Consider the following 15,814-nt stretch of genomic DNA (forward strand, 5'->3'; position numbering starts at 1 on the left):
GACCTAGATGTAAAGGCTGCTGTCTGTATCAGTGTGAGTCTTAGCTGGTCCCTTCTGACTGCACTCTTGGTTCAGCTCTGTAAGAAGGCTGAGAGCTCAGGAGAATTTGATCTATGTTTAAGGTGTGCTTGCACTGAGCAGCAGCATGAGCCTGTGGACAGCTGGTCTCCCAGCTGCAGGAGTGGCTGGGAGAAGCTGCATGAACCATTGCACAGTGAGCACCAAGCCTCTGAGGAGAGCAGCTCGTCTGGCCTCCAGCTCTGCTCTGTGTTACAGTCATAGCTTACACACGGGGTCAGGTGCAGCAGCCCCTGAAATCACCCTCCACTGCTCTACCAGCAAGGCTGGTCTCCTGAGCCGGGGAGGGAACAGGCTGGGACAGCACACTGGGTCCTGCCAAAGGACCCTCAGGGCTGGGCAGAGCTGCCCCCTGTAGCTGCTGCCTGAGGCTGCTGCCACTAACACCCCCCGTAACTACAAGGGGGTTTTCTGTGGCTTTCCAAAAGAGGATCCAGAAATTTGGTGCAGCATTACAGAATGAGCCCAGTGGGCCAGAGGATAGCTCAGGATATATCCCCTTGCCCATAGCCCCTGATGAGGGTGGGAGAAGGAGTGATTCCTGCCTGGTATCCTGCCTTCCTTTCCCTGCAGGAGATTCATACAGGCATGGTTGGCTCACCTTGTGTGCCATCATATATGGTGGTTTCATTGTCAGGGTTTATCATGCAATATGGCTTTGCGAGTGCAAAGGGAGTGGCTCAGTGGTTGTTGCTGTTGGCATCACCAAAACTGCCACAATTTCTCTGATCTAGAACTCGGCAAGCAGCTCTTCCCCTTTGCTGAGGTCCTTCTCAGGAGAGATAAGCCCCCACAGAATCAGCTTTGGGATGGATTATCCAGAGAGAGGTTTTCTGCCAGCCCCGGTAGGAATTGGCTGGTAGCCTCACCTTCACCAGGGCTTTAGTAGTGAGCTGCTGAGGTTCTTCCCTGAATGCCACATATTGGTAGCATCTCAGTAAAAAATAAGATTTTAACATTAGTGACGTGTTCCAAGGAGAAGAGTAATTTTTTGTTTGAAAGTCTTATCTTCCTATGGAAGTAAAATAAAGTAAGAGGTTTCTCAGCTTTTGAAAGCATGGGAAAGGCTCGGTTTTTAAAGCCTTTATAATTTTTGCCTGATATTTATTTGGGAAAAAAAAAGAGGTTTCTATGTATCTTGATTTTTGAACTTACTACATGCAATCAGAGAGGAGTAACAGAACAGGAATGTGGGGCACTTCTGTGAAAGTATACTTTTTTTTTTTTTTTTTTTTTTTTTTTTTTAACCAAATGAAATTATTACACTCCTCAGTTAAGTATTTGTTGGCTGGGTGTTTGTTTTTTTTGTGCAAATTGGTGCTTTGAAAGTCTTGCCCCCAAACGGGAACAAGTCGGTAGTTAAAAAGTGTAATCATGAAATGTTACTTCTTTCAATCCAACTCTACCCTTGCATCTTAAAGCTGCTTCTTCCCCATACCCATGCCGGTTCAGCCGGGGCTGGGAGCAGTGGGGAGAGGCAGCAGGGAGTGCCCAGCACACAGCAGGGCGCCGTGTTTGCCGTGTTGGAGAGCCCGGAGAGACGGGGGCTGGAGGAGGAATTGCGGTGGCTGCAGGGACATGCCCGTGCCCGGAGAAGCTCCGTCCTCTGCTTCCCGAGCCCCGCTCTTCAGTGGATGCACAGCCCGAGTCTCTGTCATCTGGCAGCTTTCATCGGCATTAAAGGAAACATTTCTAAAGGAAATAGACTACATTTTACTCTCTCCCTTGCATTTCCTTGATTGATTAGCAAAGGGAGGAATGTTTCCTCTCTCCCACTCTTTTTTTCACCCTCTTTTTTTTTTTTTTTCCTTTATTTGTCTCCAGATGTAAGCGGGGCTCTATTTCAAGCCGTTCGCACATGGTAAAACACGTGCCAAAAAGTTGACACAATGTAACAACAGAAAAAAAAAAAAGAAAAAAAAAAAAAAAAAAAGGCAGACCGTGCTGCAAAAAAGGTGTCTGGGACCTTAAATACTGTAGAGCATCACTGACCCCCACTGGGCTGGCACACTCATTGCACATCATCCAGCGCGGGGACTGGCACTTCCTCCGTGTGTGGGGCTCAGGGACACACTGCCCTGCCAGGGGGACATCTTCCAGTCCGTCCTTACAGCTGCTGTTCGCCCACCCGGGCCCCCCTGCTTTCTTCATGTCCATCATGAACGGGGTGTAAAGGCCGTGGCTTGGCTTGGCTTGCCTCGAGGGGCATTGTGGCTGATGGCAGAAAGTCTGGCCAGTGGTACCAGTGGCTACTCACTGAGATTTTTTGCCCAAGTGCTTGGTGAAATCTCTGTTGCTGGAGGTTTTTAGGAGCAGTTTAAACAAGTATCTGTCAAGAATGCTGTAGAGAGAGAGTTGGTGCTGCCTTCAAAGCAGTAAGGCTGTTTCCATGTCTTCTCAAGATCCTGTTCAACCTGAATTTTTATATTTTTTGGGGAAAATCAAGAGTGGCCTTCTCCATTTTGTGGCAGTAATATGTTGAAGCTGCAAAAATTTCTCATTGTAATCTGCTTTATATCAGAAACAAGCTAAATTGTCTCTTGTGTCCCAGGATGTTGAGGAGAGGGGGATGCAGATGGGTAAAGGATCATCACCACGCGGGTGTTGAAGGAAGCAGAGGCCTTTCTCTGTCAGTGGAACAGAGGGCAGTAGCAGAGGCACAGAACTCTGTGTGCTCAGTTGCTATGTGGCTCAGCCAGGCTGCCAGAGTTATGCTGTGGTTGATGCAAGGAACAAATTCCTCCTCCTGGGGAGAGGATTTTAGCAAGGCTAGTACTGGGAGCACCCTCTGAAATGGAGTTTTTATGCCACAGGCCCTTCTTACCATCAAGCCTTTTCAGAGGTGGCCTTGTGGTTAAAGAAACCAGACTGTGATTGAGAAGATAAGTTTCAGTTCCTGGCTCCATCATAAACTTCTTGTGTGACCCTTGGAGGGTTATTAACCTGTGTGGGTCTGAAGTTTCCTGCCTGCATGTTGGGTGTCCTCTGCCTCCCTCAGGGTGTTGCAAAGGTTTGCTGTGAGGCCTGGAGATCAGCTGGAAGAGTATTCTTGTGATGAGCATTGTGAAGAAATGTTTGAAAAGGTAGAGTGTTGGCAGAGGGAGCCTGCACAGTTGCCGTGCATTTGCTCTGTGGTGTGGAATGGGACCTTTGGGGCATACTGAGAATGTGTCAGGTTTTTACAGCCAAGCAAAGTGAAAATACGGAGTTGCATTGTGGTTGGAGGAAAGGGATGCAAGAAACATTAGAGTGCAGCTACTGCAGCGTGCTGTACAGCACAAATGACAAGTAGGTCACTGCAGGGACCTGTACATCTGGAGTACAAGTGCAACACAGTTAAAGCAGAATAACCAGGACGCAGTAATTAAATCATGGCCTTGGATTTAATTTATGAAGTGTTTCAGGCACACATTGCAGCATGAAGCTGTGTTTTTACTGTGAAAGATTGTGTTTTCTGACGTCTGCTGAAGAAGAGGGAATTAAGATTGATCTGTCTTATGTCCAAGGGCTGTGTAAGACAACTGATGCATACAGCCTGCTACTGTCAAATGGTGACACTTCAAGCTTAGATCCTGGCACAATAAACCATTGCCAAGGGCTTCCCATTCAGTGAAAAGTCTGAGTTCAAAAGCAAGAAAAGGGTAGGTAAGGAACAGAAGGATAAGATGAGCTAAATAATACAGTTTTCCACAAAATGTACAAAATGCCTCTGGGTTTCTCTTTTTACTATTATTGCAGTGTCCTGAATGCCAAAATGTCAGAATGACTTTGGGACAAATATAATCAACACATCTTTGTCTAGGATAATCAGTCAGACACATACCTCCCATACACTGTAGAAGGACATAAACCCTCCCTTGTGGATCAGAGATCCCTCTTCTATTCCTTTTGGATGAATCAAAGAACCCAGGACCTGTTGGGTACTTCTGAGTTGCAGAAGCTCTGACACTGGGGCTCAACTTGACTAGGGTGTACTAAGGCAAGGTCTGCTGTTACACTGTTATCCTAATAATCAGTTTCTGCCCCTGTATCCCCTTAAAATGGAGAGTAATTGTGCCTGTCTGACAGAGGTGTCCTGAGGAATCCCACGTGCTTGGGAAATGCCTTGGATAAAAGTCACTAGGAAAGAGGAGGGAGAGAGAGGAAAGTCATTTTACATTGTTGACTTATGGTCAACGTTGTCCTCGAAATGCTGTTTTGTCATCAATATTTCTTCATTAGGAATAATGATTTTTCCACATTTACTGCCAGCTGATTGAAAGCCATCCAAAAGCAGAATGTGACATGAATCTCTAAAATGCATTCGCTGGCGGACTCTAAACAGAGATGATTAGAAAAATAACGCAGCGGAAATACTGGATGTCTTGAGGCTGCCAGGGGAACTTTTAGTGAGATATTTTGTTCGATGTATTTATATATTTTAAGAGTGTTCTTGGTACCGTTTTGAAAAGGCAGTGTGCTGTATTTTTTTAGTTCTGTCTTGCATTGTGTATCAGGGCTGCAGTGAGAGCCGGGGAATACACTTAGCTGATCAAGGGAAATTGTGTAATTGATAGGCACTGAGGATATGACCTTGTGGTGTATTCCCACAGCACAGTTAGGTGGGAAACAGTTTTTTCCATCATGCAGAGTTTTTTGAGATATCAACGTTTTTTCCTCACATCTCAGCAAATGCAGAACCTCCCTATTTTGATGCTTTTATCAGAAAATTATCCCCTATCTCTTCTCTGCATAGAATGCATGCTTTGAATTCATGAATTTAAGCCTTTTGTGGAGAGGTTTGCACATTTTCTCTCTGCTCTCTCTGCTCTTGGCATCTGTAGTCACTGCCTGAATTATTGTGTTAGGCACTGTACATCACAGTGGTGCTGCCAATGGCTTAATGTCTAAGTAGGTATGAAAGAAAAATAATGCTGTAGCCTAGAAAAGGCTACTGAAGTCCCTGGATGTGCAAACAGGAGCATCTCAGGCCACCTATGTGGAGTTACATTGCCTTTATCTTCAGCTCCAGTGTGATTGCTATCAGAATATTACTGCCATAAGCATTAGTGTGACATGTACCTATTCCATCACCCATCCTCAGTGGTGGATGTTTGTACCATTTGCTCACGTTCCTAATCTTACATTAAAAAGTGACACATGTCCCAGATAAGTTTGAACACCCTGTGCCTAATTCCTCATCTCCAGATTGTGCCCAGTTTCAGGCCAAAACTTAAGAATCTTGCTGAGTAACAGCTCAGATTATGGCCTTTCCTGTTCATCTTCACAGTTAAAACCTGCATCCCAGCTCCAGTGACCTTGAATCTCTGCAACATCCTTTTAAAAAAATGGAGTTTCTCTCTATTCATGCTCAACTAGCTGCAGAAATAACTCTCTGGCTTTTAACTAAGGCCAGATCATTTCTGCCTCTTAGTCGTAGAGTCACAGAATATTCTGAGTTGGAAGGGGCCCACAAGGATCATCGAATCCAACTCCTAAACATCCCTCCTCTGGTTTAATTTCTGCCTCAGGATCAAACAGAAGCTTCATGTCTTTACCTGCATGACCTGTAATGACCTATTCCCACCCTTCTTCCTCTAGTATTCTCTAGTGACATATCAACTCATCCTTTCCATCTGAAGGCGTCTATGTTCAATCTTCAAGCACTTACATTCTCTTTTGTGTTGTCTTTGTCCTTTCTTCAGAAGCATTCCATTAAACTTCCTTTAAACTCCCTCCGGGTCCTCTTTCAAATTCTTCCTTAACCTTTTCCTTTGCTATGCCGTCTACAGACTCCTTGTCAATAGTAAAACATTTAGAGTGCTTGAGACCACAGCTTCTCTTGCTGACTGGTTTTGTCTGATTGTTTCCTTCTATTTCCTAGCACTACCCTGTTGTTATTGCTTGTATTAGGTTGCAAACTCCTGCAATTGGGCCCTTCTTTGAATTCTGTGTGTTTCCAATACCCAGCAGAATGAATCTTTTCTACAATCTGAGCAGCCAGGATCTGTGGTGCTATAGGTAAAAACCATGTAATAATAGTAATGAGATAACAAGAAGTTAGAACATGGCATCATGTGCAATATGAGCTCTTCTTCTCCCTTCCCCCTCTTCTTTCAGATTCACAATATTTCAAATATTTAACACAGTAGAAGACAGTAAGCGAGGTTTCTGAACGGAGTATAGTACCTGATGTATCCTTTGAGCTGCTGATGTGTTTTTGTGTGATCCACTCACTAACGATGGCATTTTCAGCAGGGAAGCCTTTGTGGGCACTTCTGTACATCCCCCCAAGGTAGGACCACCGTGTGGCAGCCAGGCTGGGCTGAAGAAAGGTCACAGCACGGCCAAGGTTATGAACCTCTTTTATGCAAAAATAGAGGACTCTGGTCTCCCAGGCTTGCTGCCAACATATCGCCTTCTAGTTTTGCTGAAATGATCTTGAAAAAGGATCTAAAAAGGGCTGAAGGGGCAAAGAAAGAATGTTGAAATGACATAGCTTCTCATCTTCATGCAGTTTAGTGCTAATTTTGTCCTTTGTCTTTAAGCTGCCTTTTAAATGCTGTTTGCGGGAAGCAAATGGGTCACGTTGTTCTGTGTTTCTACTGTAATACGCTGCCTGCTATTTTTCTCTTAGATTATTTGTGTAATCTTTTTTGTGCAATCTGTTTGTTCTTGAGTCTTGCAAACTTTGCCTTTGCTACTTCTTTCCCAATAAGCAGTGCAACTTGTTCTGCATTCACTCATGGGTATTCTGCACACAACGGACTGGGTTATTTGAGCCAGTGTGAAAATATTAAAATGGGGAACATGTGTGGGCACTTAATTGTGGTGAGCCCAACCACAAATACCTTCGCCGTTGGTAACTGGCACACAGGAAAAGCAGACTTTTGTTTTGTTTTTATCAGACATAATGAGAGATACATTGTTTTTAGTGGGGTTTTTCTGGTTTTCTAAGGAAATGAGGCTTGTGCAATCACACTGCCTGTGTGCATGTGCCTGTCTGCTTGTCAGTTCCTCCCTCACCAACATTTGAAACTAATAGCCATTTTCAACTACATTTGAGCAAGTTGTAGGAGTTGGGTGAAGAGACAGGTTTTGCAGAAACCTGACTGCACCAAGGTCTGCAGAAGGTGCAGTCTTCAGTGATCACATTGCTGCAAACCAGATCGGTTGTGTATTTGCCCACTTGCCTTTAAGTGGATCCAGCCACCCAATTGCAAGCTCCCAAATTTGAATATTTTGGCTTACTTGCTTTTACCTTTTGGGTGAGTGAGTGGGTTGGGAGAGTTGCTAGGCACAGAGCTTGTGTTTTGATTCTCACTAGAGTGGCCATGTCTCATGAAAAACATGGTTTGCTCAAGGCCATGGTCTTATAATTTGCATATAAACTTATTAAAAAAGGAAGCTATCTTTAAGCTTTCCTGTATGAGAGTTTATAGGAGTATTTCTGTCTGTGTACTTAATAACAAAACCTGGACTTTCATAAATGTAGACAGGTTAAGTCTGTTACTGCCTCAGTGGGAATCTTCTGTGGAAAAACCCAGAAAAAGGAAAGAAAACTTCAGGAAACCAACTTAAAGGGGAGAAGTTGCCCCAAGACTCGTGTTGCACTACTCTTGGGTTTGTATCTGACCACCAGCAGTGTGGTTGGGGAATACCTCAAAGCTATGGGAGAATGTAGCCTCAGGGCAGCTTTGGGAGGCAGAGAAGATGCCTTTATACCCTTTGCTCAAAGAGGGGACAGAGGTACAGAGGCAGTGAGTGACTTGTCAGAGATTACAGGCATATATATTTGAGTTAGGAAACAGCCAGGTCTCCTGGCACAAGTACAGCCAAAAGTATGCTCTCCATGTAGACAACTTCTTCCGCAAATGGAGAGATGCCTTGGTCAAAGAGGAAGATAAATGCTGAAACACACAAGACCTGGCTAAATTATGAATGTGAGAAGAGAAGGAGGGGTAGAAAAGATCCCCACATGTTCTGCTCAGATGTTAACAAAGAAAGCTGAGAAGTGTTTGCATAGACACTACATTATTCCATGTCCAAATGCCTCATAAAAATAATACCGGATGATCACAGAATGGCACACTAGGGAAAATAAATTCTTCAGCGGAATATTCCCTCTGGAAAAACACTGTGTAAAGTAATACACTAATGGCTTTCAATTTCATGTTTTATATATAGAGATATTAACTGCTCCCCAGACGTCTCTTCATATTACAGCCCAGCTACACGAGATGTTTGGAGAAGGCCCTGGAGCAGCTCTGTGCTGTCCACATGCAGGGCTGAGCAGGGCTCTCCTGTGGTCCACAGAAGGAGTCTTCTGCCTCCTTCTCCGTGCAGTGCTTGCTCCTGTGGTTCCCTCCAGTGGGTTTGGGTTTTTTCTTCCTAGCCCTCATGGTTTTTTTCCATTCTTCCCTCATACTCTGTAGTTTCACCACCATGCTGGGAAACCTGAATTCCTTTTCTGCTCTTAAAAAAGGAGTCCTCTCTAGAAGTGTTACATGGAGTGATTAAAGCACAACAGTGACAATCAAAACCCTAATAACAAATGCTAAGGAAAGTTAAGTTTAAATACAGCATTAATAATTCCATTTGGGGGATTTTCAGACTTGTCTGGATTCATCTGGTGAGTTCTCCCTCCAGATTGCTCAGGCTGGGAGCTGTTTGAGTCAGGAACTGTCTCTCCTGTATAAAGCCAACTACAGTTATACATACCATTGTAGCAAACTGTAATGATCTGGGTTCTTTTCCAAGCTTTCCTAATATACCTCAAAAGTGTATATATACCATCTTGCCACATCCTGAGGGATCCAAAAGTAGCTTACATGCTTTGTTCCCTGAATGTAGCTTGTTGGAGTGTGGGACAGGCAGGAAAGAAGTCATGAGTGTGGGGACATTGACAGTGCAGAGTGAAGGGCAGCAGTCCTGCTCTTGGGATGACAAGACAGGTCTAAGTCCTTGTAGGAAGTTGTGCAGTATTTGCATGAAAAGACCATGATTTGAGAGAGCATTGTATCATTACTGGATTATGTCATTATTATCAGGTACATATTACTTCTATATGCCATTATGAATAGTTCTATATTGAACTCAGTCTGCTTTCCTGGCTGTACCTCAGCTCTTGCTTCCCTTCCCACCCTCAGTGACCATACCACTCCCCTTTTGAAGCCTTCAAGAAGTGCAGGGCCCCTAGGCTGGGGTCACCATAGTTACTCTTAAACTGGGGAGTAGCATTTAGAGTGAGACAATGCCCTAGATCATAGTTGCTCTGTTACCTTTGGTGGTGTTCTCCTGTGTAGTGTGGCTGACCTTGTTCTTAATGCCTGCCATTTTCAACATCAGTTGTTGCCTAAGGAACTTCATGGCCTATCTCCATTCTCTAGAACTCAAATGGCACAGAAAAATGGCAAAGGTGTGTCTTCTATCCACTTCTTCTATCATCTCTGCACCACAGTCTTCCCTACGAAAATGTTTTTCCCACGAGCTATGGAAATTTTGTCTTCGCTTTAAATCTGTCTGCCACATAACATCTTTAGCAGCAATCTGAACAAGGCAGCAAGCTTTTTGTACGTGTGTGTCTGCAGACTTTTTGTTATGCATTTGTATCTGACATGAAGGACCTTTTTCAAAAACAGACAGAGCTCTTAAGGCTTGTCTGTACTTAGAGTCTTTACCAGCAGTTTCTGATATGCCTTTCTTGAAGGATGGTAAGAATAAAGTATCCACACATCAGTTTCTTTAGGTATAGTTTCTGTGCTACAAATAGACAGAATATCTTCATCTGTATTAATCTTGGAACAGAAAAAAGAAAGTTATTGGCTCCATTGAGAGAGTTGGTTTAAACTGTACCAGCAAAAACTTCTCTTTAAACTGTGCTGCCACCAGTCAGCTTTATGCCTCCCATAACAAAATCCTTTCATGTGGAAGCAAGGCTTAAAGCACAGGTTTATCCCATCCAACTGAGGAGCTGAGGATGACTATATAGCTGGGTTAGATGATAGCTGAGTGGCTTGTATCTGGAGCTCAAGATCCTAACAATGATTGCTGTCTTACAGCAGCACAACTGACATGAGTGCTGTCTGGGAAGCCAGTTTCAGTCCTTTCTAGATCTTTTCATATGGATCCAGTGGCACTGGATCTTTGAGCTAAATGATGAATGTGAGAAGAGCTGGATCTTTGCCAGCAGTGGCACAAATTGTTTTTTCTGTGGATTGAGCTGCCACGTGCCCCTGACCTGCTGTGTAGCCGTGGGTGAGTGGAGGGATGTCCTGTGCAGCTGGGACGAGGGGCTTGCTTTGACTGCTGTCCTTTCCCCTGGTGACAGGACGCTGTGCCCGCTGCGAGGAGAATGTTGTTGGAGAAGGCACCGGTTGCACAGCCATGGACCAAGTCTTCCACGTGAAGTGTTTCACCTGCATAAAGTGCAACAACAAGCTGAGGGGGCAGCCTTTCTACGCTGTGGAGAAGAAAGCCTACTGTGAACCCTGCTACATTGTGAGTACCCGTTCCTCTTTGTGCCCTGATTTTAATGCACAGACATGGGAAACATCTTTTCTTTTTCATTGCTGTGGAGTTGCCCCACAGATAAATCTGACAACCCTGTGGCAGTACCATGAGCAACAGGTTTTTTTATGGTCTTCAGAGGACCCTGTGTCTTTTCAGCTTACTGAGTGAATTACATTTCCAGGTCTGGCCTGCCTCTGAAATGAAGTGGGCACAGCAGGAGAAAGTGCTGGGTTTTGTGATTGTTTCATCTCTGTAAGGAGACTATGCAGTCATTTTTTAGCAGTAGTGTGGTTCTCAGCTTTCTGTGTTGAGAAAACTGATACCAAAATGGTTCCAGACTGTGGTGCCCACTAAGATTAAGGAGGTGGGATGCAAGAAAGCACTAAAACTTCTAAAATCAAGACTTTTGCCTTGCTTGATGGAAGACTTTCTACTGAACTAAGGGCCTTTGGATTAGATATCTTTTGAAGCGTACATTACCCTAAAATTTCATTTCATGCCTCCAACAAGGTCTTAAAGCAAACAATTAACAGTTGCTCTGATGAACTGCACATTTTAAGAGGTTCCCATAACAAGTAGCTGAAACCAGTTGCACAGGTGCAAATTAAAGAAACATCCCATAATGTGCCTGAGGCTTCACCTTGGTCTGACCTTATTATCCAGTATATAAGGATTATCCTTGTAACTCAAAGCAAGAAAAGCACTGGAACATTCTTAAAACACTGACAGATCTTTCTCTAAACTTCCAGTTTTGAGTTATTATAAACACTGGACCTAAGACCCTTCCAGAATTGGATTTACACTTCTGAAAGTAAAAACTGATGTTTTTCATGACATTTCTGTCATTCCAATGATAATTAGAGCAATAACACTATAATATTTCTGAAAATGCCACCCATATCTCATTGTTCTCTCTATTTCTACAGAGCCTTCACAGTGAGATTGATATATTGAATATAAAAAGGGAAGATTGTATCTTATTTACAATGGCAGTGATAGATGGGCCTTGTTAATTTGCTTTTAACAGCTAAATGGTCTTTTTGTGGAATATGTACCTTTTAAATAATTTCTGTTTTTGTTTGCACTAAAATGATTGCACCATAAAAAATTTAAGTTTCGTTTTGTGGCAAGTTTAACCACGTGCAAAGCACTGAAGACTTTAGGAAGGTGCATTCATAATATAATTGGAGCAACTTTATGTAACTGGAATTAAACATTTCATTGACTTCAGGCTGGAATTGACTTCATCTGCCTGCAGATTGATACTTTCTTTTCTTCCTTTTTAAATCAAGCACGCATTCTACACCACTCATCTGCTTTAGTTTGGGAAAACATCTGCATTAGCCACTGTAGTAATGGTTTAAGATTATTTAATCCCATTACTTATACACTTCATTAGCCTGAGTGAATTGTTGGCAAGGGTTCAGTAAACTTCCTACATTGGGAGATAAAAGGATAAAAAAGGAAAGGGAGAAGGATTCTGTTCCTCATTTTCTTTCAAATTTATCTTCTATCTATTTAAGGGATAAAGGAACGATAATTGCCTGGTTGCATCTGCATTTGTATGTTCTGTGATATGGCTTTGCAGCTCTGAGTACAGAGGAAAGAGTAAACGTTTAATAGCTTCCTTTTATATAACCAGAAGGGGCCTTTAGATGTCTATCCATGCAGTCCACAAAAACATGGTTATGGAGTTAACCCAAAACACGTCTGGCTCCATCTGCTGCTGCACATGCAGGGGAAAGGATGGCAATGCTGATGGGGCTACATATATGTAGCTGGACAGCTGGAACTGTGAGTAGAAAATGAGAAGCAGGAATCTGGCAGTCTGATGCAGTAAGGGAAAAAAAAAAAAACAAACCCAAGCGCATATTAAACTCTTAAATGTGGAAGAAACAACTGTTGGGAGCCTATGTCTCAGTGTCTTTCAGAAAGCTCAGGGCTCTGCTGTGTTGAAAGCCAGATCTACAAGGGATCTAAGCTTCTGCCATGCCTCTGGCTTTAGGCCTGAGGAATTTGTGTCCTAGAGCATATGTCTCATTGATTTTTCAGTGGAATGAGGCCTGCATTGGCTTTAGTAGGATAATGAATGCTTAAGTACACTGAGGCTTTGAGCTAGGCTTGCAAGTTGTTCTTGCAGATGAATGAGATCCTTAAATTGATGAGGCACAGTCTGACTGCTTTTGTCTTTAGATGCCTTTAGATATGTGATGCAGTTGTCCTGAACTCAGAGTTAATGACCTGCTTAAAATCTAGCCTGTCTAGCCACATTCTGCTGAATTGTGGCCACTGATTATTTGTGTTTTGGTTTGGGGTTTTTTTCTGTTTCCTTTTGGTTGGTTGGTTGATTTTGGGGGGGGGGGGGGTTTGGTGTTTGGTTTTTGAAGGTGGGTGGGGTATTTTTTGTTTCCTAAAGTCCCTGTATCAGAAAATAGCTTGGATACTAGGAATCTTAGATCTGTAGAAAGGCAATGCGACTGAAGTACCTTGACTCAGATTCCTCTGGACCTGAATTCCCATGGAAGGTGCAGCAGACGTGACTGGCCCAAGACTGCACAGCTAATTCATGGCAGTGGCCAACTGAGAAGACAGGGTTCTCAGCTAGTGTGTGAGTAATTCAGTGAAACTTGTTTCTGGTCTGCCTAATTCACACTGATTTCTAGCACACATCCCTATTTTCCCAAGTCAAAAACTCTTGACCTCTTATGCAAGCCATAGAGACTTTATTGATATAAAGAGAATAAACTAATACTCGCCTAGTAACGTTTGCCTAGTTCTGATATATAAATTCTTGAAGCCTTTGATTATTTTTAATAATTCACTGGTGTGACTTGTGGCCTTATGCGCACAAAAACTATGCAGAAAAACAAAAATAAATGTTTTTCAACTATTAGAATTGGCTAATCTTCTCAGTTTGTTGTGTGACTCTGCTTAGCTGTGGTGTAGTGAAGTCATAATTAAGATTACTGTGAAGAGCTGTATTTAATTACTGGTTAGTCAGTACTATGCCCAAATAGCCTGCAGAAGGGGTTTTCTTTGTTGTTTAGTTTTTCTGGTTTTATTTATCAGTGATCCAATTAGGATGAAATTCCCCAAAAGTCTGAATTAACATCTAAGGAAATCAATCACCTGTTTGAAAAAAAAAATTTTTCTTAATGGGAATTTGAGTACCAAAGTTAATTTTTTTCACACAAAAATTCTCCCACCCAAAAACCCATCACTGTCATTTCCTGTTACATCTTCTGAGTGCAGTGAGTTCTGTTGCCAATGTGTTTGCTGGTTTTGCTCTGCATCCAAGGATTCTTGCATTATTGATGTTATTTCTAAAAGAGTACCAGTCTTCTCCATTAAGACACTTCTGCTGAACTAAAAGCAACTGTAAAAACTAAAGTGTTAATAGGAGACAGATGTTTCCCAGTCATTATGACAGTCAAGTTAACATCTGAAATACCATGATAGGGTTTCCAGTGTAACCAGTGCATTGCTGTGCACGTGATGAATGCCGTGTCTGCAGTATGTTATCAGTTTATTTTCCCCCTCCCTTACAGGGCAAATTACTGACAAAAGAACATTTGGTTTGCTTCCTTTAAGTAGTTTTAACAGTAGTTTAAGTAGTTTAAGAGATTTTAACACCAGACTCAGAGCAGGGAAAAGGCTAAGCGTAATATCAGTAGAAGTGTTTTTAAAAAAGACTGAAGAGCAAGATGTTGAGCAGTGCCAGCTGTCTGCTGTCCAAATACCATGTTATCATAAGGACTGAACACAAGGTTAACCAGACACACCAGTCTGGCAAGAGTGATGCAGCTGTTTTGTGAATGGGGCCTTCTTTGATGTCCAGATAACTTTCTCTGGGATGTGGAAATTTCCCTCCATTCTTTCTCCCTTCTTCTGGCAGTCTGGTGGTTGGCAGCTGGAGATGTGCACTCTGAGGTGAGAGCTGGGAGGAACTGGGCTGCTGCAGTTAATGCAGAAAGCAACAAGATCTTGCTGGTGCTCCTGGCCTCTCTGTGTTTCTTCTGCTGTGTCCAAGTCAATGTGACCCACCTGAGGAGAGGACCATGGTGGGACTGGGAAGGGTACAAGAAAGCAGAAATAACCAGGGTCAGATGAAAGACTACAGAGAAGTGGTGGGCTAGAAATCATGAATGATTGAAGGAGAAGAAAGAAACTCTCTGTCAAGCTAGAGCAGGGGAGAGGATATCCTCTGCAGAGCCTTGTGGAGACCCAGGGACTGAGGTTTCCTATTTCTGCTGAGCACTGCGAGATATTGAAGACAATATCTCAAACCCATCCCCAAAGATCACTTACAAGGATTTTTTGCAGGTGAAGTTTATCTTTCCATAGTACTAAAGCTGTGGAAGTGCTTGAAGGAAGAAGAATTGTGCATGGAAGTCTTGCCCTGATTATTGCCTCATTGAAATATCTGGTGAGACTAATATTGGCTTCAATGTGGCTGGTAATGTAAACCTCACCCTGTGTGCACGTGAGTGTGGCTGGTTGAAAGCTGTGCAAGAGCAGCTTCCTGCAGCACATAGGGTTTAAAGTGTAAGGCTGTTCCCTGCAGTAAAACTACGTCTATTTTTAAAAATAATTCTGCAATTTGTAAGCAGGGATTACAGCACTAATTTAGCAACTATGTAACAATTTAAATTGGACCAGAAAAGAGAAACTATAATTTAAAGATTTTTTTTTTATGATACAAGTTTTCTTCTTTTTAAAGTAAAAAGCCCTTTATTCTTGTTTTTGTCAAGCAACGTATTGAATTTGAGAGTAATTTATGGAAAGTGCTGCCAGCATGGTATTGCAAGTGCTCCACAATTTGAATTTAAACTGCTCAATGGGATCATTAAGACTATTATGCCTGCTTTCCAAAGAGTTTGAATTCAAAATGACAACTGGAACAAAAATATAAAATAAACTAAAGAGAAGTCACGCACTCTGCGTGGTGGAATTTTTCTGCCCTCGAAATATTTCATTGAGATCAATGCTGCTCTTCAGTCCTCTCCTAGAAAAAAGCTGGTGTTGCTAGTTTTAGTTCGGAGCTCCTGTGTGAGTCATCAGCTGCAGGGAGCTGAACCTGTGACCCGTGGATCGAAAAGCATTAAGGCTCAGCTCCCGTGGCACAGAGATGGAGCTGGGCTGTGCCAGGCAGCTGCAGGCTCAGCCCCTGAGTATTTCTTGCCCTCAACAGAAGTGGTCCATGGGCGTAGCAGCCACAAAACAGGTCCAGAGTTTTGGCTCGCTC

The 15,814-nt window shown here is 43.0% G+C and overlaps 1 protein-coding gene across 5 annotated transcripts in view; it reads left to right on the top strand.

The window, feature by feature from the left end:
• The window catches only part of LPP (LIM domain containing preferred translocation partner in lipoma), a 318,669-nt gene that overhangs the window by 265,249 nt on the left and 37,606 nt on the right, over window positions 1-15,814 (top strand). For all 5 annotated transcript variants that reach the window (XM_066325946.1, XM_066325945.1, XM_066325948.1 and 2 more), the window contains one exon: window positions 10,388-10,557. In XM_066325946.1, coding sequence (XP_066182043.1) covers window positions 10,388-10,557 — 170 coding nt within the window. The remainder of the gene's footprint in view (window positions 1-10,387; window positions 10,558-15,814) is intronic.

The sequence above is a fragment of the Sylvia atricapilla genome, chromosome 10, assembly GCF_009819655.1.
Source record: "Sylvia atricapilla isolate bSylAtr1 chromosome 10, bSylAtr1.pri, whole genome shotgun sequence".
Lineage (NCBI taxonomy): Eukaryota > Metazoa > Chordata > Aves > Passeriformes > Sylviidae > Sylvia > Sylvia atricapilla.